General features: G+C 61.7%; 1 protein-coding gene across 1 annotated transcript; it reads right to left on the reverse strand.

The window, feature by feature from the left end:
- Positions 1-228: 228 nt before the first annotated feature.
- SYNPO (synaptopodin) lies at positions 229-10,557 on the reverse strand. Its single transcript, XM_058035092.1, has 3 exons — positions 10,272-10,557; positions 2,488-4,424; positions 229-1,281 (listed from the first exon to the last, which is right to left on the reverse strand). Exons 1-3 carry the CDS (start codon positions 10,555-10,557, stop codon positions 547-549), a joined length of 2,958 nt encoding a protein of 985 aa, XP_057891075.1. The 3' UTR covers positions 229-546.
- Positions 10,558-22,239: the final 11,682 nt, after the last annotated feature.

The following is a 22,239-nucleotide window of genomic DNA, read 5'->3' on the forward strand; positions in this document are numbered from 1 at the left end:
CTCCAAAATCTGGTTTTAATTGACACCAGCCAAATCTGGAGGCTGGGAGAGCCTGCTCATGGCATCCAATCGATGCAGCCCACCCTCAGCAGATGTGCCCCCCCTCCAAAGGGAAGCAGAGCTGCAGGGATAACACCTGGGAATGGGGACAAGGGCTCCCGGGGCACCACCCAGCCCATCCCATGCTGGCTGTGCGGGATGGGGCTGGCAGGCATCAGGGACGGGCCGGCTGCCCCCTCTGCTCCTGCCTGCTGAGCACGCAGTCCTGCCCCGAAAGGTTAGCGCCTAAAAATAGAGCGGGGCCATGCGACGGCGGGCGGCCGGGAGGCACCTGACCCCGCTGGCACACAGAGGGGTCGTGGCAGCTCCGAAGGGACACTGTTTTTTGGGGGGACACTGTTTTTTGGGGGGACACTGTTTTTTGGGTGGACACAGTTTTATGGGGACATCAGCCCCGGGGATTGGTGTGTTCCCGGTGGGGATGAGCGGGGGCATCACCCGGGCTGACGGGTGCAGGGAGAGTGTTTTTTGGCGGGGCTGGCTGGTCTAGGAGGTGCAGGGAGCCCCGGAGGGCAGAGCCCCCGTCTTCAGCCTCAGGCTGCTGCTCCAGCCCCGCGGACAGAGGTTGAAGCTGTGGATTCCCGGGCTCTTGGTCCCCGAGTCTTCGGAGTCGAGGGAGACGTCCGAGTCCGTCGGGGACCGGGAGGTGCCGCGCTTGGCCGGGGAGCGGCCGCCCACCACGGGGGATGGCAGGGGGCTCTTGGGGGACAGCGGGGCCGCGGGGCAGGGAGAGGCGCTGGACGGCAGCAGGAGCCGGCGCCCCTCGGCCCAGGCGGCCCGGGGGATGCCGGGGGAGGCGCAGGGCTGGGGGCTCCTGCGGGTGGGCGAGGGGCTGCCCAGGCTCCCCAGCGCGCTGCCCGCTGCCTGCAGCGCCGGCGCTCTCGGCCCCAGCCGGGGCGATTGGGGCAGGCTGGGGGGCCCGGCGGGGATGGGGGTGAAGGGCCGGGAGCTCTCCAGCCCCGGCGCTTTGGGAGAGGAGCTCTTCCTGCGGGCGGCGTTGATGATGTTCCTGGCCAGCCGCGCTTGCATCTGCCGGCTGGCGCGGGGCTCCGCGTCCTGCCGCAGCGGGGACAGCGACCGCTCGCTCCACGGAGGGGACGTGGGAGGCCCCTCGTCCAGCTCGGGCACCGAGGCCGGGCTGGCCCAGCCGTCCAGGCTGCCCGGGCGCCGCGCCAGCCGGGGCGTCCAGGTGGGCGACGCAGGGAGGGACGAGCGCCTGTCCTGGAGAGGGACAGAGAGCGGGTTAGTGACTCGGGGGGACGCGGGGACAGAGCAGGGGGACGGTGCCAGGAGGGTGACGAGGGAAGATTCATGCTGGCACAGCCTCACGGGAGCTGGGGATGTCTCCTCGTGCATTGCACCCCTGCGAGTTCTCCCCAAAACACATTTGATCCTGCACCCCCTCGCCCACCAAGGAGATGAGGGCAGGCTGAGCCTGCCGTCAATCATCCTTGCCCAGAATATGTCCCAGGACCTGTCATTACCTGCAGCTTCCTAAAGGCTCCCTGTGGGGGATGCTCGGAGCCCCCCTGCACTGCCCCAGGATCCATCACCCAGCACTGCTCCCCAGGCGGCAGGAAAGAGAACAGCCAGGTGTGACAGCGCAGAGAGTGTATTCAGAAAGGGGGAAAAGAAAAATGCAGGAGAAGTCAAGCACAGTCAAAAGGCAACTTGGCACCAGGGGGAAAGTGGCAGGAGGGCACGGGCAGGGGCACAGCTGGATGACAAACCTTGGGCTGAGCATCACCCAGCAGCCCTGCCCTCAGCACCCTCCTCATCCCAGCCGTGCCACACTGAGCCCAGGTGGGGACAGGGACCCCACAGGGACTGTGGGCTCAGTGACACTGGGCTCTGCCATTCCCCAAGGGATGCAGTTCTTCCTCCACAGTGAGGAAGCAAACGAGGACAGATCCTGAAGGAGCAACAGAAGAGCCAGCAGCAGGCACAGTGAGGCAGAAAGGCAGTGTGTCCCTTCCAGGTTTGCTTTGGTTGAGCTGAGAAGAGCCCAGGACAGAGGAGATGTGGAGGAGCAGGCAGAGTTCTGAGAGTGGAAAAGCCAGAGGTGAGGAAAGGAGGGAGCAGAGGTGAGATGCTCCATAACAGTTTCCAGGAGAGAGAAGAGCAAGAGCAGCAGGATTCTTTGGGAATCCTGCACCTCTGTGCCCAGTTCCTGCTGCCTCCCCGAGACTCCTCAGCTCCTCTTTCACAGGGGCTCAGCAGCGCTTGTCACCCACTGTCCCAGCACTGCAGCCTCACATCACAACCACTTTTCTATTTTCTTTTCTGCCCCCTCCCCACAACTTTTTTTTCGTGGTTGGTTTGGCTTTTGGCTCTCCCATGAGCAGCTAGTTCGGGAGGACTCAGCCTAGCACCGCTGTGATTTTCTCTCTGCCACCACTACTTGTAGTACAAGGAAGGTTTCCACACCTGCGGCTCGATGCCGGCGTTCCTGGTGGAGTAGGAGGGCCGGGGTGCCTGGAACCCCGCCTTGGCCCGCGGCGGCAACAGGCGGCAGGGCGAGGCCAGCAGCGCCTCGGCCGGGGCTGCAGGGCTGGCTCGGCTCTCCTGGGCCAGGGGCAGAGCCCCGGCAGCGCTGGGGAAGGGGCTGGCACTGCTCTGGCCGGCGCTGGGCACCACGGGGGGATGCCAAACCGGGGAAGGAGGCAGCGGAGAGGCCGGGCAGGAGGCTTGCTGGGGACAGGGGTAGGAGTCGGGAAGAGAGGGTCTGGGCGGAGGCACCTCCTGGGGCAGGGACCTTGCTGGCCCCTTGGATGGGGAGAGGATGAAGAGAGAAGACTGGAGCTGGTAAGGCTGGTGCCTGGAGATCTCCAGCTCCTTCTGGGACACCTCGCTCTCCATGAGGTTGTTGCCATACAGCGATGCAGGAGGGGTTTTGGAGGGCCTGCAGGGACTCTTGGAGGGGCGTCTGGAGACCATGGGTGACAGGTAGGCATTGTTGTCATACTTCCAGGAGGGAGGCAGGGACATGGTGGGCGATGGTGACCGCAGCAGCTCGGGCTGGGAGGGGGCCTCAATGATGAATTTCTCCATCCTGGACTGTCGGCGGGCAAAGAGCTCGGCCCCCTTCCCTCTCGCCTCAGTGAGGATGTGGCTGGGCTGTGGCTTCTTCTTGGGCTGGATGGTGGGAGACTTGAGGCAGGAGGACCACGCTGGAGTATCCTCAGCTGGTGGGAGGTGCTGCACACCCCTGGCTGTGCTGTTGGGGACAAAGTTCGAAGCTTCAGCCCCGAGGGCAAAGGGCTCATCCTCGGCACTGGGCTCCCCCTGCTCCTTCTGCTTCTTCCTGCTGTCTGCACTCTGGACCAGGTCCAGCAGGTCGGGGTTGGGGCTCAGCTTTGGCTTCTCCAAGAAGGTGAACATGGACTTTCTGCTGCCTCTGCGTGCAGCCGACTCCTCCAGGATCCCAGTTTTGGGCAGGGGGTTTGGTCCGCTCACCCCGCAGCCCAGGAGGGGATCCGGCAGCACCTTCTGCTCCTGGCTGGGGTACAGGGCCGAGTAGGCAGGGGGGGAGCGGACACGGGTGAGGGGTGGGGGGCTGCTGAGGGTCTCTGCATAGGTTGGTGGTGGGGGCAGCTCGGGGGCGGGGGGCTCCTCGGCCGGCTGGGCGCTGGCGGGGGATGCCTGGGTGCCGAAGGGTCTGGCTGTCCTGTTCTTCACGGGCTTGGGCTTGGCCAGGGTGAGATGGACCTCGTAGTACTGCCGGCCCTGTGTCCCGTTCTGCTGCTGCCCTCCTGGGGGTGCCATCCCTGTGGCTGTCCCCGCTGGCGCGCTGGGCACCTCGCTGGGCACCTCAGCAGGCATCTCAGCAGGAACTTCACCGGGCACTTTGCCGTTCTTGCCCTCCTCGGGGCTCTGTGGCAGGACAAAAGCTGCTGTGTTCGGCCCCGCAGGGGCTGCTGCATTTCCGAGCCCCTCCACCCCTCTCTCCATCCCGCTGGCCGCCTGCTCCTGCACGCCGTTGGTGGCGGCCGCTGCCATGTTCTCCTTCAGGTAAACGCTGAGTGGCACCTGCTGGCCTTCGGCAGGAAGCTCCTGGCACGGGGAGGCGTTTGCCAGCATCCCTTCTCCAGGATTGCCGGGCTGGCCGGGCTCTGGTTTCATGCCCTGGCCCTGGCTGTGCTCCATGGCTCCTTGGCGAGGCCGGGGCTCAGGGGGGCTCAGGGCCTGCCCCCCGCCATGCCCAGCCCCCGTGAGCCCCTCGACGCGCTGCCGGCGCCGGTGGAACAGCAGCACGCCCTTGGAGCTGGGCCCGGGCGCCGTGGTGAGCTGGGCCGCGATCCTCTGGCTCCGCGCCTTCGCCTCCTTCAGCTCCTTCTCCGAGAGGCTGGCGCTGCGGGAGAGACCTGGGCACAGGGGAGAGGGGCGTTAGGGCTCTCAGAGGGAATGTGGGGTGGGATCCTCCCCCCGAGGACTGGCAGCCTTTCCTCCGGGCATCCCCCAGCATCCCGACTCCTTCCCTGACAGGGGAGATGCACCGCGGCTGGGTTACACGGTCCGGGGACAACGGGGACCCAGCACAGCCATCACAGAGATGCTGGGACAGATGGGGAGGCCCAGGGGACACCCAGTGACACTCAGGACCTTCCCACCATCCCAGCCCGTGTTTCAGCTGGGCTCTGCGCACCCACCGCGCTGATCACATGGGAAAGGAATTTCTCGGAGCGGGTCTCGGGTTGCAGCTCACATGGCTTCGGCCCCGGCTCACAGAGGAAGGGGAGAGGCCAGCGGGTGTCCCCCGGCCCCTCGCCCCGAATCCCGGCATGCTCAGCCCCCAGCGGGCAGGCCACAAACCCGGGGAGATGCCAGCAAGGCCGGTGGGCAGCCCTGGTGGGAGAATCATGTGTGGAGCAACACGAGATGGCAGCAGCCGACAGAGGCTGTGCAGATCCTGCCCAGCCGGACACAGGCACGGACACAGCGAGGAGCCAGGCTCACACCTCGGGACTCAACACAAGCTCTAAAAGCGATGTGCTAAAAGCCTGGCCCGAGCCAGCCCGGTGCCGGACAAAGGTCAGGGCACCAGCCCTTCCCTGAGACGGAGAGGATGTGGAGCTGCCGGGAATGCATTTTCTCAGCGTGAGCCATTTCCTATGAGCTTGCCCCCCCGAAAGCGCCCGTGGGAAGGGCAGCGTCCCCCACCCTGCCGAGGCACTCTGGGCACAGACACCATCGGCATCAGCCCCGCACGCAGCGAGGGGCAGCCCCTCTCCAAAGGCGCTGCCAGGAGGGCTCTGACGGTGCCTCTGCTCTGCTCTGGCCCCAGCAGGGAGGTGGGTGGCCAAGGCAGCCCGCTCCCAGCCCTGCTCTTCTTTCCTTCCCATCCCTTCCCTTCCCGTCTTCCCTTCCTTCATGTGTTCCTCATTTTCTTGCCTTCTGTGCTGCTTGGGACTCTTCCAGGATATTTTCAGCAGTGGCTCAGCCTACCAGCGAGGGAAAGGGATGGATGACTAAGCCAAATCCTTCCAGCAAGCCCACGGTTAGCAGGAGGGCTGCTGGAAACCGGGCAACTCCTGTTCCTCACCCTTCATCCCTCCTGCCTCCCTCAGCACCCGGCAAGTCCTTGCACACAGCTCAGGTGCGCAGGATGAAGCCCTCAGGAGGGTTTTATCTGGGCAGGGGGCAGAGATGCCAGTGGAAACTCTCCTGGAGACGTCGGCAGCGGTGTCGCCGGCGGTCAGAGTCCCCCGTTCGCGCCCAGCATTGTTTCATGCCCCGTTTCTGTTTGCTTTGGCGGCCGCACAGAGCGGGGCCGCTGCTTCCTCCGGCCGGGCTGCCTGGAGGGCGGCCAGCACCGCGGCTCCGCTCCGCGGGGTCACCCTCGCCGCCTTTATCTCCGCAGCGGAGCCGAGCCGCGGCCAAGGAGCCCTTGAGAAAGCGGCCACAGGCTCCAGATGTCTGCGGGCTCCGTGCTCCGAGCGGAGCATCCATCCCCGCGCCCTCCTCAGGCGGCCGGGGCTGCCTCAGAAGCCGAGCTCTCGGCGGAGCCATTTCGCAGCCTCTTGCTCTTGCTACTGCCTTTTAACAGCAAACGAGGGGGCCCTGGGGGATCTCCTCCGTGCTGGAGGCATGACTCAGCTCTTGGCCAGCCCGTTCCCGCTTGCACTAGCCGCCAGATACGCTCCCACGTAGCCGGGACCGACACCGGGATTTGCCCGCCGGGGTTTTGCCCCCGGGTGTCTCCGTGGCTTTGCTCCGGGCCAGGGTGTGCTGCAGGGTGGGCTCTGACAGCTAAAATCCCCACCTGCAATCCATTTCCATCCACACCCGTCCCCTCCAGTCTCCCAGCAGCCCCCTGCCCACCCAGCACTGGTCAGCCCTGGGCTGTACCACCTGGATCCACTGGAAATGAATCCCTCAGGAGACCTCTGGGGGTGCTGGGGGTAAGAATTGCTCTTCACATCCGATTTTTATGACACAGATGAAGAGCACTGAAGCCTCTGGCAGTCCAGAGGAAATTGCTGCAGCCTGAGCCATGGGATGAGGTTATTCACCCTTTATCCATGTGCCATGGTGTCTGGAGGGATTCTGTCACCTGGGGCAGCTTCTACACCACATATCCCCTCCCAGTCACAGGGAACATTCCTTCATCCTTCCCTGCCATCTCCTGCCAGCTGGCAGCCCTGGGTGGGCTCAGGATGGTCCTTTTCCCCAGCCCCAGGCAGGCAGGAGGGAGCTGAATGCACGGAGAATGTGCATGGCACGAAGCCATGCAGGAAGGAGGAGAAAGTAAAAAGATTACATGTGTCTAAGGGCACTGGGAACTGGTTTCCACCCATTACCCTGAGCCCAGTCCAAATTCCAACAGGTGACAGCTTTTCCTTCCTTCCTTCCTTCCTTCCTTCCTTCCTTCCTTCCTTCCTTCCTTCCTTCCTTCCTTCCTTCCTTCCTTCCTTCCTTCCTTCCTTCCTTCCTTCCTTCCTTCCTTCCTTCCTTCCTTCCTTCCTTCCTTCCTTCCTTCCTTCCTTCCTTCCTTCCTTCCTTCCTTCCTTCCTTCCTTCCTTCCTTCCTTCCTTCCTTCCTTCCTTCCTTCCTTCCTTCCTTCCTTCCTTCCTTCCTTCCTTCCTTCCTTCCTTCCTTCCTTCCTTCCTTCCTTCCTTCCTTCCTTCCTTCCTTCCTTCCTTCCTTCCTTCCTTCCTTCCTTCCTTCCTTCCTTCCTTCCTTCCTTCCTTCCTTCCTTCCTTCCTTCCTTCCTTCCTTCCTTCCTTCCTTCCTTCCTTCCTTCCTTCCTTCCTTCCTTCCTTCCTTCCTTCCTTCCTTCCTTCCTTCCTTCCTTCTCTCCTCTCCAAATATCCCATTTTTTCCAAGCCAATGAGCCCCACCAGCCCTCTCCACTGCCTTGTGCCCTCCCTGGGTCTCTCTGTGGTCCAGGGATGCTGCAGGAGGTGCCCCCTGTGCCCCATGGAACTGCCAGAGTCCTGGCACACAGAGCAGCCCCAGGTGCTACTGTGGTTTAACACACTCCAGCTCTGGCCACAGGAGCCTATAGATCTCTATCTATAGATTTACAGACCTCTATCTATAGATTTATAGACCTTTATCTGTAGATTTATAGATCTCTATCTATAGATTTACATAGGCACTTGCTCTGTAGGTTTTCCATTGCTCCAGGGGTGATTTCCTGGTGAACATCCCCCGAGTGCAGGGCTTAACAGCTTCTCTCTGAGCTGTCAGTCACCCTCCCCACAGCATGTGCAGTGCTCTCTCCTCCAGAGAGAGGATGACGAAGGTGATGAAAGGCATTTTTGTTACTCTCACTTCCTGGACAGATGGGGGGAAAAAATTCCTTCCATCCCAGCTTTCCATGCAAAGGATGGATCCCCCTGAAGGGTGCTAAAGCAGGATGTCTGAAGTGCAGCCAGGAAAGGCTGGAATCACCATCTGACCCCAAATGGAGGTGAAGGATGTTTCAGACATGGCTGGTGACCCATCCTGCCCTAAGGTGGACTCCAAGAGCTGAAATGGGATGAAGATATGGCCTTAAATTGCAGCTTCACTGAATTGACAAATTCAGTGAAAGCTGATGATCCTGACATGACTGGGAAGGAAAAAGGAAGGAAAAAGTGACTTGGGAGCTGTGCCTGGTGAGAAGTCCTTGTTTGAAGAAGACAAGAGGTACCCAAGCATTAATGGGACCTGCAGGGTGTCACACGTGAAATCTCAGAGTCAGAGCTGGCAGGTGACTCCAAAGTCTCCATTTTGGGCTCTGTCCCTGGCCTGCCCAAGTGTGGATGCTCAGCCATCCTGGTGCTGCTGCCCAGCTTGGCCGTGCTCAGGGTGTCCTACCAGACCACCCCCTGACACAGCACCCACCATCCACAACCAGCAGGCACTTTTCCCCATTTCCAAACATTTCTTGGACTTCTGTGGTCAACCCAAACGGAGCCTCTTGCTGGCAAAATCCCACTGGCAAAACCAAGAGTGAAACCAAGACAAACCCCATTTCCAGAGGGACACGCTCTGTGCCACCTGACACCAACCCCAGTGCACATCCACAGCCAGGCAAGGCTGGGGAGAGGAGATGCAGTGTTTTCACCCAAACATTGAGGACTTTGGCCACTGAGGAAATGTAAGCAGGTTTTTTGGCAGAGCAGCAAGCTGGCCCCTTGCCCCAGCTACAGCTGTGCAGGATTTTTTGCAACGCGTACCAACTCACCCACATTTCAGTCTGTGCACACATTCCCCTCCAGCTCCCAGTTATCCCAAATAATCTGCAGCTAGGAAAACACAGAGGGTAGCACAGACAGGCAGCTGAGCTAGCTAGAAACGGATATGATTCAAACATATGGACAGAAGGATGACAATTTTCTGCCTCATTCCCAGCTTCCAGCCCTCCCATGCCCCAGATACAAAACCTCCATGAAGTTCTCATCCCTGCTGGCCCTGCAGCACCAAAAAGATCCAGCTCAAGTGGTGGGTGCTGTGGTGGGATCAGCCTCTCCTGCCTGGCAGACGCTCTGTGCTGGGCCTCTCCACACGGGCGCCTGTGCCAGTGACAAAATGTGGCACAGCGAGAGAATTCGTTGCGCTTGCAAGTTCTGCCTGTGCTCTGTTCGCAGGGGCTTTGCTGGATTTGGAGCTGTTTGCCTCCCCAGCCCTGGCTGGCACTCAGCACCCAAATCCTGCTGAAATGGCCCCACAGGCTCCAGGCAGCAAGTGCTGGGGCACCCAATTCCCACGCAGGGGAGGGGAAGAGGTGGTGGGGATTGAGTGGGGGCTGCCTGCCCCTGCCCATCCCCAGGAACTGGGGGATGCAGTAAGCAGCCTCAGCCCTAAATGTGTCCACAGTGGGCAAGAAGAAGCTGTTGCCACCACACAGCTTCCCCAGCTGGCTAAAATCAAGCTTTTATCTTGGAAAAGCTGCCCAGACAGCCCTGCCATCCATGCACCCCGAGGGCAGCAGAACCAGCCCGTCCCACGGCCGGGTACCACGGGTGCTCCATCCATCCCGCCTGGGAAATGCCTCCCAGCCCCGTTGTGCCCAAAGCCTCTGGAGCTCTCTGTGACCCATCCCGGGCTGCGAGGTCCGGGGCAGCCCCGCCGGGCCGGTGCCCCGAGAAGGTCAAACGGCTCCGAGTGTCCCGGCGGGGTGGGCAGAGCGGCGGAACGCAGCGGGGCCTTTGCCTGTCCCTTGCACAACCCGTAAGGGATCCATCCCGCTGGCTGCCAAGCCCAGGGCCAGCCTCGTGTCCCCAGCATGGGTGGCACGGCCAGGGGAGGTCACGTCCCTGCCGCACGGGACAGGGGACATGGCCTGGGAAGGAGTTCTGTGGAGCTGCGAGGTGCCACCCTGCGAGCCCCCAGGGAGGACCCCCAGGTCCCTTCCACGTCCCCGCCCGTGTCCTCGCCGTGCCTCCCACACCCGCATCGGACACTCGGGTGCCGGCGGAGGGAAGCGACACCTGCCCCGCTCATTCCTGGGCGCAAACCCCGCTGAGCCCCGGCTGGGTGCGCCCATCGCCCACCCTTCGCCCACCATGGCACCCACGGGACACCTGGGCATGCACTCCCGCCCCCCCCGTGCGCCCCGGACCCCTGAGCACCCCCTGCTCACTGCCGCCCCCCGGACACCCCCAGACCCCGACAGCCCCGCTGCGTGCCCGCACAGCCTCCCTGCCCCGTCCCTCTGCAGTGCCACCCCCGCCCGGAGCCCCCCGGCCCGTGCCCCCCGCACCCCTCCAGCCCCGCCGTACCCGCGGTGCCGGGTGCCGGTGCCGCCTCCCCGCGCAGCCCGACTGCACCGGCGAGGAGGCGGCGGGCAGGAAAGTTGCGGCAGCTCCGCCCTCGGAGCGGGCCCGGGGGGGCGGCGGGCGGGGGCCGGCCCGGGGGGGTGGCGGGTCCCGCCGGCACTGCCCCTGCCCCTGCCCGCCCCGACAGACCGACAGACCGACAGACCGACCGGACGGGACGAGTCCCCCCGCCCGGCCACTCTGGCAGCCGCCCCGCCGCCCCCGATGCTCCTGCTCCGCTGCTTCTCATCCCGGCTGGGTCTGCCCTGAGCCCGCTGCGAGGGCGGGGGAGAAGCCTGGGCATCCCTTACCCAGCCTGGGCATCCCCTTCCCCAGCCTGGGCATCCCCTAACCCAGCCTGGGCACCCCCTTCCCCAGCCTGGGCATCCCCTCACCCAGCCTGGGCATCCCCTTCCCCAGCCTGGGCATCCCTTACCCAGCCTGGGCATCCCTCACCCAGCCTGGGCATCCCTTACCCAGCCTGGGCATCCCCTAACCCAGCCTGGGCATCCCCTAACCCAGCCTGGGCATCCCTTACCCAGCTTCCCACATCCCCTTCCCACTCCGGGGCATCCCCTGATCCCATCCTGGTGCATCCCTCTCTCCCAGCCCTGCACATTCCCTATAACCGTCCTGAGCATCCTCTCACCCATCCCGGGACACTCCCTTTCCCAGCCCCTCACCCTTTTTCCTCCTTCCCCCCCTCAGCACCTCACATTTCAGACGCTGCTGGATGTGTGGATCTTCCCCCTCCCGCAGGTTCCCTCAGTGCTAAAGTTTTGAAGCACTTGTAGGGAGGCAAAAATCTAGAGACAAAAATCCAGCACGGGTGTCACTGCCCTGGGGACCTGCTGGGAACAGCCCTCAGCACCCTCTGCCAGGGCTGGGCTGCTCCCAAGGGAACCACAGAGGATCCCTGGCTCTGCAGCGTCACCTCCACCACCCCTCTGGGCTGCAGAGTGAGACCGGCCTCACCCCCTTGCCATGCCTGTCCACACCTCAGGATGAGCTCTTGGCTCGATTTTTTGCCTTTCTAATTTCCTTTCTTCCTGCCCCTCTGTGCTTTTTTGTGCTTTCCTGGTTTTTTGAGGGAGCCTGGCGCTGGCTCTGCAGCCCCCAGGGAGTGAAACCTTCCGTTTATTTGCACACCAGACAGAGAAACCAGTCCTGCCTCCTGCATCTCCCATGCTCTGCCTCTTCCCGGGGCTCCTGCGCTCCCCAGGCTGCCCTGAGAGGTGCCAGCCAGCTCGGGCTGCCGTGCTGGATGTGTGAGAGCAGCCAGCCTGGCCCTGGGCTGCTGGATGGGGACCAAAGGGGCACCTGGGACCCGCCTGGGTGGCTCCACACAGCTCCAGGTGGGGCTCCCGTTTGGCTCCTGGCTCCCAGGGCCAGCCTGCACCACTCTGGGTGTGGATGGATGTTCCCTCTTCTCCTGAAGAGGCTGGAAGAGGTGGGGGGGTCCTGCACCCCGTGGCAGCTAAAGAGAAGAGCAGCAAGCCCCTGACACCAGCCAGGGATGCTCCTGCTGCAGGAACAGCCCCAGCGCCACTTGTGAGGGCTCCTGCCCTTCCCTCTCACCTGCACTGATCCAAAGCTCTCTCCCCCGAGCCTGGAGGCTTTTGGCAAGGTCCCTGCTGCCAGGACCCTCGGGGACATCCTGCCTGCAGGCTCTGGAAAGTCTGACGGGTCCTGCAGGCACTGGCTGCTGGTGATCTCACTTGGAGGGGGAGGAAACGGGACAGACAAACTCTTTCCAACAAACCTGTTGAGTTACTTTAAAATTCCAGGCTGGCAGCAAAAGCGCTGGATGGCTGCATGGATTAGGAAAATGCTGAGCCTGGACAGAGTCAGGCCTGACCTTTCCCCACCACAGATCTGCCATCCCGGAGCGGTGAGAAATGGGAAGACTATTTGGGTCCATCTGGTTTGTGTGCTGAGCCCTGAAACACGATGCTGCTGGGGCAGCTGGGAGCCAAAGGGCTTGGCTGAGCTTCCCAGCCCGTTCCCATCCAGGAGCTGCTGCTTTGGAGGATCCCTGACCCTGCAGAAAGGCAGGGAGTGGGTTCTGGACACTGGGATTGTGTCAAGCACCCCCAGTCAGTCCCACCCAGCCCTGGGGGCTGCCTGGGGGCTCTGAGCTGAGCAGCAGCATCCCAAAATGCCAGACAGGGACACACCTGGCACGGTGTGGCAGCTGAGATAACAGCTGGGCAGGAGCAAAATAGAAATCAGGGTGGAAGAGGGGTTTAAAAATGGGTCCAGCGCCTGTAAGAGGATGGGTGCTGTGGGAGCATCTCCACAGGGATGTGGGGCATCCCAGGCATGGAGCAGCCACAGGAACCCTGGGCATGAGCCTGTAGTGGTGTCACTGTGGCTGAAGGGACACTCATGGGGGGAGGAATGGCTGTGGCACGGGCTGTGAAGTGAGGAGATGGCAGAGAGCATTGTAGGAACCAAGCGCCTGAAATAAAGTGCTTGGTATTGAAACCAGGGGCTGACAGAATTGGCCCAAAGCCATGTGAGGAACACTTGGTCATCCCAAATCGATGGAGGAGAGGTGTCCCTGTCCCAGACAGTGCCACAGGAGCTGCTCCTGATCTCTCTTGGGCAGGATCCCACCCAGTCCCACGGCCAGGGTGAGGGCTGGGAGCTCCATCCTGGCCCTGCCCCGCTGAGGGATGGGCTGAGCTCCTGGGGACAGTGGGAACCCGCCCGCTGCCTTCCCACCCCCCTCCCGAGAAAAGCCACAGATTCCTCCTTATTTGTAAGGCCAAAGAGATCATCTCAAGCTAAATTAGTCCCAGCAGCTCTGCTGGAAGCCTGGGACCTCAAACCCAGGGAAAGTCCTGCCCTGGGAAGAGCTGGGTGTTCTCACCAGGAGCACAGCAGTGCCTTTCCAGGGGGACAGTGGCCAAAGGGGGTTTCTCTTACCTGTTTTCCTTGGCTCAAAGTCAGGGTTGATGAGGACCCGTTGGATCTTCACCACTTTCCACTCCTGGCTGGGATTCTCTGCTGTGCGGGGCAGCTCTGGGGCAGAGCCAGGGCACTTTGGGGGGGCTGCAGGCTCCTCTGCCAAGGCCAGGCTGCTGCCATTCACTGGGGGCCGTGGTGCCTCCCCATTGAGCCCCTTGAGGTCCCTCTGGCAGCTCCCACTGCATTTCCCTCCCAGCAGTGCCATCTGTGCCTCCTGCTCGCCTGGCTCGGAGGCTGGAGCACCCCAGAGCCGAGGGCAGCTCTGCCCCCCTCTGCTGCCCCTGTCCCCCCCAGTGTCCCCCCTGGCTGTCCCTTGGACACAGGGGCGCTGCTCAGCCTCGCCAGGCACGGGGCAGCCGGGCTGGGCATGGAGGCAGAAGTGCTGCAGCCTTGTCCTCAGCATCTTTCTTCACTGATTGCCCTCACTGGCACTCCACAGGCTCTGCATGGCCAGGGGGGTTCATGGATCCCCCCTCAGAGCAGGGGCAACGTGAGGGAGGGCAGCCACTGCTCCTGCAGGAAGATCAGGCACGGTGCCACAGGAGCAGGTGGGTTTTGGAGACCCAGATGTGTTCAGGGCAGGCAGGCCAGCAGGGAGGATTTTGCAGGAATTTCTCTTTTCCAGGCAGAAGACCATCATCCAAAGACCTGTGTGAAGGGAAGGAAGAGTGTTGAGGATGCTGATTTGCTATGACCATGGAGCAGCTCCCAGCACCCCCAACCCAACTCCAGCTCCAGCACCACTTCCCATGAGGAAGAACCCCCTGAGATGCAATTTGGAAATGCCCCAACCCCACCACCATATCCACCACCCCAGCACCCTCCATCCATCCATCCATCCATCCATCCATCCATCCATCCATCCATCCATCCATCCATCCATCATCCATCCATCCATCCATCCATCCATCCATCCATCCATCCATCCATCCATCATCCATCCATCCATCCATCCATCCATCCATCCATCCATCCATCCATCCATCATCCATCCATCCATCATCCATCCATCATCCATCCATCCATCCATCCATCCATCCATCCATCCATCCATCCATCCATCCATCCATCCTCACCCTGGGACAGCCCCTGTGCCCTGCTCCCCCTGCTTTGCCAGCCCAGATGTGGCTGTGGCACCCCTGTCAGTGCTCAGCCCTGGGGCACCACTGCTCTGCAGCTGGGAGTGCCCAGCCAGGCACCAAAGCCCTGAGGGTGTTGCTCAGGGTTATCAGGAACAAAAAGGGGAAAATTTCCAGCACACATTAAACTGTGTTTAACCATTGAGTGACTCATGCGGAGCCAGGACCAGCAGACAGACACACTTCCCTCCTGCCAGGCACAAATCCTGCTGGGATGACGGAGCCAAGCACCAGCACAGACGAGTTATCAGCTGGGACAGGGGGATGTCATCTCTCCCAGGGCAGGATATGGGTTACAGTGTACGGAAATTCCTGTGAGTCCTCTCACACAGCATCACCCAGCCCTGCTCACGGCAAGGCTGCTCCTGGGGAGCACCTCCTGGGAGATGCACAGCACCCAGGGCACGTGGAGCGTGATGGATTTCCCGAACTAGCAGCCAGCTGGGAGGAAAAGAGGTTCCTGCTCATCTCACACCCCTCCCTGAGTTATTGTGAGGTTTCTCAGTGAAATAAGAAAAAGCACCAGGTCAATATCACAGCTTAAGCTCTGGCAAGAATACACCCTGCAGCTTCCTCGAGGCTCACGCAGCTTCTCTGCAAAACTTTTCCTGTCCTTAGCAAGGTTATTTTGGAAAAGAAAGCAGATTAGAAAGCAGGCGCTCGGGCATTTCCCAAACACAAGGCTGCATTTTTTGGAGAACGCCCAAAGGAAATCTTCTGCCCTTTTTGAATTCCTTCCTCTCTGCTGCAATTATTCAGCACAGATTTGCAAAGAGAACCTGAGGAGAAAATGTCAATGTTTCTCTCTGAAAAGAAATTTCACTCTCCTCTTTACATAATTTGGGGGATCAATAGTTGCAGGAAGCCACCCACATCTTTCCTTAGAAACATGGCAAGTTGTTGGAGCTGGAGAGAGCCAGTTTATCTCAAATGAGGACAAAGAAAAAGTTCCCCAAAATAGCCCCAGCCCAGCGTGGGTGGGCAGAGAACCTCTCAGGGTGGGTCTGCATCTCCCCACTCCCATTTCCTCACCCTATCCCTGGGGAGCAGGATTCTGGGGCAGCACAATCCTGTCCATCCACTCCAGAGCTGCCTTGACAGTTTGCTGGGGGGGCTGGGACTCCCTGAAAGCTTCTTCCAGAGCTTCCCTTCCATGTGAGAGCACCTTCCATGCGCAGGCATCTCCTGGGAGTGCCACCCACAGCCCCAGGGCCCCCCAGGCAAACCCTTCCTGCTGAGACCCGAGCTGTGGTGTTCCCTGAGGACACTCTCAGCACCAAAATACTGAATCAGGCATCTGCTGCCCCTCTGGGGGCTAGGCTGGGCCTGGCACAGAGGTGGGGAATGGTGGCAGAGCTATGGAGAGCAGCCTCCTTCCCCCAGGACACAGCTCCTGGGCTTTGCCAGCAGCACAGCAGGGGAATATTTATGAGTGCCACGGATCTCGAGCAGAAGCTGCTGGGCTGATCCTGCGTGTTGGAATACCAGCCAGGTAGGATGTGTGTAAATGCCTCGGGTGCATCACTGTGCTGGCAATAACAGGCAGCAACAGCAGCCACAGCCACAAAGCCAGGCTGAGATAGCCCCCACCTGCAAACAAAGGCTGTAAAGAGGGGTGAGGGTCATTCCAGACAGCATTTCAGGGGTGCAGCTCCAGAGGACACCCAAAAAGAGCAGCAGTGCCCAGCTCAGAGTCCCAAGAAGCAGCTGCTCACTGTGTCCATCTGAGAGGCTCCTCAAGATTCCTGATGGCAGCAAGTCCCTACGAGCAAAATGGTGCTGGGGAGGGAGTAACAACAATAACATCAACAAAAAGTCCTTCAATTCACAAAGTGTTGAAATCTGGCAGCAAGGAGATCTTTTGCTCGACTTCTCTTCCTGCCCACTCGCTGGCGAGTGATGCACGGCCCCCCCACCTGCCTTTCTCACACCCTGTCACCCTCCCCCCCCAGCTATTGAAAAAAGGAAAACTAAAGTTAACTTTCCACGTCCCACACAAATATTTTTGGCAGGCGTTGCTGGCATTCAGGCTGCCGAGCCCGGGGGAGACGGGGTCTGCTCAGAGCCTTTGTCTCCATCTGCTCCCGGCACCCGGCTGGGGGTCTGGGCTGCTCTGTCCCAGACACAGCGCAGGGACAGGAGGTGGCACAGCTGTAAAATAATGGGCGACACCTCCAGGACAGCCCTGGGGACCGTGAGTGACCCAGCCACGGCAGTGCCATGAAATGGGGGGCAGATTCACACCCAAACTTTGGCCCTGTCCTCGCTTCCCCGTGTTGCTCTCAGCCGCATCCCTGCCCCTCGCTGGGCTTTCATCACCACGAAACGAGCCGGGCAGGGCTGTGAAGCCGCCCCAGCCCCGCGGGGCTCTCGGGTTTCCCGGGTCAGGCAGCGGGTCGCTGTCACTCAGGCTGGACCCTGCTGCCCAGACTTGCAGTCCCCAGCTCCAGTCACAAGATCGGCGCGGTCCCTTTCCAAAATAGCCCAGCTGCAATGAATACATCTGGGGAGCTTTACACCTCCCCTGTGCCAGCAGCTGAGTGTCCCCTCGGGGGAGCTGGGCACCTTCCTCCTCCACGTGGCACCTTCCTCCCGTGGCCCCTTCCCTCCGGAGAGGGGCGGCCGCATCCCGGGGGCAGCCCCGCATCGCTGTCAGGGAGCGCTGCCCTCTCAGCTGACACCGGAGCCACCTCGGGTGTCACCAGCAGCGTTCGGCTGCCCCGTGCACAGCCACGCTCCGTCTGCTGCAATCCAATATCCCCCCGGCTCCCCGGATACCTGGCCAGGAGGGCTGAGCTGTGTGCTGGGGCACGGCATAGCCGAGCAGCCCGTGCCCCCTGCACAAGGTGCCACTGCTGAACCCTGCAGGTGTCACCTGTGCCACCCCAGCATCCTTCCATGGCACAGCCAGGCCGCTCGCTGCCCGAAGGGATGGCAGCAGGACAGACACAGCTGGGCTCTGCGGGATGGAGGGACCGAGGAAGGGAAGCCTTCTCTGGCAGGGTCCAGTGCCCGGGGAAGGGGCACAGGGAAAGAGGGATGGATGTGCTTGCCTCCCTCGGCAGGACAAGGGATGTCCCGTGAGGAGCAATGGCAGTGTGGACAGGGATGGCTCAGTCCTGGCTCAGGGCAGGCACGGCAGCGTGCTGGGGAAAACAGAACCCTTTTGCAGCGCTGATTTACTACCTGACGGAAACCGGGATGGAAAAAACAACATTCCTGAATTCCTGTCCCCGTGCAACCCCTGCGATCCGCAGCACCCCGGCCGGCCGGCGGGGACAGGGGCTGGGCACGGGCTGGGCATGGGCTGGGCACGGGCTGGGCACAGCTTGGACCCGGGCTGGGCACGGGCTGGGCACGGGCTGGGCACGGCTGCCGGTCCCGGCCCTGTGCCCGCACCCCGAGCCCGCAGCTGCTGCGGAGAGGCAGCAAGGGAATGCCAGGGATGGGCACGGGGGCTGCGGGCGTGATTCAGCGCTGAGCCAGGCAAGGAGGAGGAGGAGGAGAAGGAGGATGACAGTGGCATCCCGGCCAGCTGGACCGTGTCCCCTCGCTGTCCGCCCCAGGCTGGAAGGAAGGGCTGGGTGTGGGCAGAGCGCATCCCTCTGAGCTCCGCCAGCCCGGGGCTCGTCCCTCCGCCTTCAGGGGGAGTGGAGCTCTCCCTGGGCAGGGCAGGGAGCAGGATGGGGAGCAGGAAGGGGATGCTGCCCCTTGGAGGGCTGAAATGTGTTTGTACCCCGGCACAGCCAGCCCAGCCCGGCCCCAGAGGGTGTTTGCCCCGCTCTGCCACCCCCATTCCAAGGGGGTTCTGGTCAGGTTTTGGTGCTCAGCATGCCCACTCCCCGCTCCCACTGCTCAGCCCATGTTCCAGTCCCAGTCCCAATAAACCCTGATGCTCCACAGGGTTTGCATCCATAAAACATCGCTCTGTGCACTCCAGCCAAGCAGCACTGATCCTGCTCTGCCCTCCGGGCTGGGTTCAGCAGTGAATCTTCCCCTCCCTGCCACCCCTGTGGGGCTCATCTGACCTGGGGGTCCCAGCCAGGCCATCCTGGGAGCTGCCCATGTCCTGAGTGCACGACAGCCCCACGCAGGGCAGGTCCCAGCCTGTGCTGTCCTGCCCTGTGCTCAGCCTGAGCCCTGACCCCAGCTCCAGCTGCTGCATTCCAGGCAGTGAGCACAGCCCCAGCCTGGCTCCCACAGCTGCCTCAAGCCCTTCTCCTCCTCAGTGCAGTTCTGGGGAGCAAAGCACCGGGTTTGCCATGTCCCACCAGGGAGTAAGTGCCAGGTTTGCCACGTCCCACCAGCTCAGCCTGATGCCAGCCCAAGGTGTCACCGGGGGGTGGCCATCCTCAGGGACCTGTGCCCTGCTGCTGTGGGACAGAGGGGGATCAGCTGGAGCCTCAGCACATCACTACAGGGAGCCAGGGATGAAACTGCAGCTCAGCCTTTTCAAAGCTCAAATGGAATGTAAAAATCACAGAGGTCCAAGAGAGAAGATGAGCTGAAAATCAAGCTCTGGTCAGCGTGGCACAGCTGTCCCAGGACTGGCACCACCACGGCTGCAGGGTGAGCTGCATTGGCAAGCCAGGCTCTGGCAGCTTTTAGCTCCACACTTCCCTGTGAGCCCGGGGCAGCTCCCCCTCCTCACCCATCCTGCAGGAACATCCCAGCTCTCTGGCACAGCAGGTCCCACACCCAGATTTGCCCTCAGAGCTGCAGCAGCAGCAGCTGCCAGAGGGAGGGAAGGGAGGGAAGGGAAGGGAGGGCGGGCTGGCACAGCGGCGCCTTCACGCATTTCCCAGGCAATACCAAGCACATTTCCTGGGAGAGGATGAGGGAACTCTCACTGAACAAAACCCTGCTCCTGGAGGAGAGCACTCTCTGGATGGGGTCACCCCTGCATGTCTGATGCCTGTTGATGGTTGTGCCAAAAACCGTGTTGGGTGGGAGGACAGGGCAGCCCCTGCAGTGGGGTTGGGGTTCACCCTGCAGTGGGGGTGGAACTCATCCCACAGCCCTGAGATGAGTGGGATGAACTTTCTGGCAGTGGAGTTACAGCTCATCCTGCAGCCTCAGTGGCCCCAGGGAGCTCAGCCTCAGCAGACACAAAGCACAAGACAGCAACCAAACCCCACAGGGGCTCGAAAATCCAGTTTAAACAACCTCTGAGCATTCAGGGCTGCCTGAGCTGGGACAGCTGAGTCTGAGCATCTCAGCTCCCCAGGCTCCCAACCAGGCTGCAGAACTTCCCAGGTAACCCTGGGGGCTGGCACGGCCACTGCTGGGCTGCACAGCCGTGTTTGACATTGTCACAGCCCTGCCTGGGTCCTCCTGGACAGACAAACCAGGGGCTGTCACCTGGGGCTGTCAGGATCAGGGCGTGTGACATGGTAGTGCAGAGACCCAAGGTCAATAGCAGACCTGACAGCTCAGCCAAGGTTTGCTGAGCCCAGCAGCCCTGTCCTCCCCTCTGTGAACCCCTCACCATCACCTCCAGGCATCCCTGAAGCCCTAAAGCTCCCTGAAGAGCAGAACTGTGCTGCTAAGGAACAGGGAGCGCTCCCTGCTGCCTCCCAAACCTGCAGCCCTGGCCGTGCCTCAGCCCCCAGCTCTGATCCCAGGGAGGCAGGATGGGAGCTGGGAGCAGAGATGGGCGCACAGAGATGGGTGCACACAGCCTGGGAGCTGCCAGGCCCGGGATAAAGGACATTTGAGCAGCACAGGGACAGAGTGCACACGAGTGCAGGGTTTGGCCCCTCTGAGCCCCACGGGTCTGTCCATGGGAAACAAAGAGCATCCCGGGGAAGGGAGTGTTTTCTTTCCAGACCAGGAAAGCAGCCAAACCCCAGCACATGCCCATTCCCAGGCCTTGGCCCCAGCAGCACAGCAGGCTGGTGGCCTTGAGACATGAGGTCCTTTCCCATTGATCTCCCCCAAGGCTGAGCCTGGCCAGCCCAGCAAGGCAGGAGAGCAGCCCTGTGCTCCTGGGGGCTCTGGGGGTCCCTGAGGCCAGGGCAATGCCACCCCTCGCTGCTCAGAGGGGTTTTGGGCTGCGGCTGTGTGTGTGTGTGTGTGCTCAGCAGTCTGGCTCCCTTCTGGCAGAGCCGCTTGTGCAGTAGGAATAAACACGCCGAGGACACATCCAGGCCAGTGCAAACAGCCCCTGACCGAGCTGCTCTCTCCCAACACTCTGTTTTTCTTTCTCTGCTTTTCCTCTCCTCTCTTAACCCCTTCAGGAGCCCAGGGGACCTGTGCCCAGTGGCCGAGGAGCTGCTGGAGCCAAACCCCATGAAACCCTGGGATTCTGACCACAAGGAAGGGCTGGGACAGCAGTGAGCTTCCAGGGCTCCCCTCAGGGCTGGTTTTGCTGCCCTCAAGTCCCCTGGCTGTCGTTTCCCTCCCTCTTCTTCCTCCCCAACCTCCTTTCTGCCCTCCACAGCTCATCCTTTCCCCAACAGCTCCGGAGGGTCCTGGGGGAAAGGGCTGCTCCCCCTCCCAGTGCCCATTTCACCCAGCCAAGCACTGGGCGCTGGCAGGGGGCACCTCACTGTGGGCAGGACAGAGGAGCCATGGTGAGGAAAGCACTCCCGGGAAGCAGAAAACCCCACAGGGTTCTCCACTCTGCCGGGAGCCCTCTCCGTCCTGGAGGCTGCCGTGTGACACCGCTCTGTCCCCAAGGTCACCGAGAGCCGTGCCCTGCCAGCATCCCGCTGGGACGGCCGCGGATCGGGGGCACCTCTGGCGAGCCCGGGGATGCTCGCTCTCGCCACGCTCACCTCTTTCTCCTCCCCTTGTCGCCCTGGGGAAGCGGAGCTGGCTGCTGTCCATGCGCTCGGGCCGAGCCCGGAGCGGGTCCCGTCCCGCTGCCCGGAGCCGTGCCCGGAGCTGGAGCCCGGCTCTGCTCCTGCTCCTGCTCCTGCTCCTGCTCCTGCTCCTGCTCCTGCTCCTGCTCCTGCTCCTGCTCCGCTGCAGCCGCGCAGGGCAGCGAGAACGGGGGGAGAGGGGCGGGAGGAGGGGAGGGGGGAAATGAAACTTTAATAGCACAGAGCCCCTTTTGTTTCCCAGCATATGGGATATTTCATACATGCTGAAGGCATTAACCACCTATATTCTTCAAGCGCTGGCGGCGGCTGGGAGCGCAGCCCTGAGCTCAGCTCGGGGCACAGCGCCTGTCCTGGGGGGCTGCAGCAAGCAGCAAGCAGCCCCTCTGCCCTGGGATCCCCCCCAGAAACGGGGAGACCCTAAATTACAGCCTGGAGAACTGCTCTGCATGGGTTTGTCTCCCCAAAAGAGCAACCAAGCCCCCAAACTCGAAGCCAAGAAAGGGATGTCCCTTTCCTTGTACTTTGGGCATGATGTGAAGTGGGGGAAACTAACCCAAACATCCCCAACATGAGACCCCAGCCATCCCTCCGGTCCTGGGGACATGGCAGAGCCCAAAGGTCCCATGAGCTGTGGCTAACAGTGGCAGAGAGGGGCTGAGGAGGGCTGGTGTCATGTCCCCTCCCTGCCCAAATCCCAAGGACACAAAGACATCCCTGGGGCAGCAAGCAGGCAAGGTGCTGACAGGGAAGGAGTGGGAAATACCCGCATGGGATACCCTCCTCGTGCTGTTTACCCATTTTCTCCCTTCTGTCCCCTTTTGTGGTGTCTGGGGACAGGCCATGGTGCCTGTAAAATGGGTGACACCATCTTTGCAAGTGGGGAAGGGACATCTCCAGGTCCTGAGCACAGACAGTGACTGCCACTGCCCCATGCATCAGCCCCCTCAGGGTGGGATGGGGATGTCTAGGCTCCTTGGCACTGCATCCTTCCCT

This window comes from Melospiza georgiana, chromosome 15, assembly GCF_028018845.1.
Source record: "Melospiza georgiana isolate bMelGeo1 chromosome 15, bMelGeo1.pri, whole genome shotgun sequence".
NCBI classification, from domain to species: Eukaryota; Metazoa; Chordata; class Aves; order Passeriformes; family Passerellidae; genus Melospiza; species Melospiza georgiana.

Excerpts from the sequence above, each read along its gene's own strand:
- SYNPO (XM_058035092.1), bottom strand. The coding sequence starts at position 10,557 with ATGAGAAGCAGCGGAGCAGGAGCATCGGGGGCGGCGGGGCGGCTGCCA. Across the intron at positions 4,425-10,271 it reads ACCGGCACCCGGCACCGCGG|GTCTCTCCCGCAGCGCCAGC; the intron begins GTACGGCGGGGC and ends CCCTGTGCCCAG. Across the intron at positions 1,282-2,487 it reads ACGCCGGCATCGAGCCGCAG|GACAGGCGCTCGTCCCTCCC; the intron begins GTGTGGAAACCT and ends GTCCCTCTCCAG.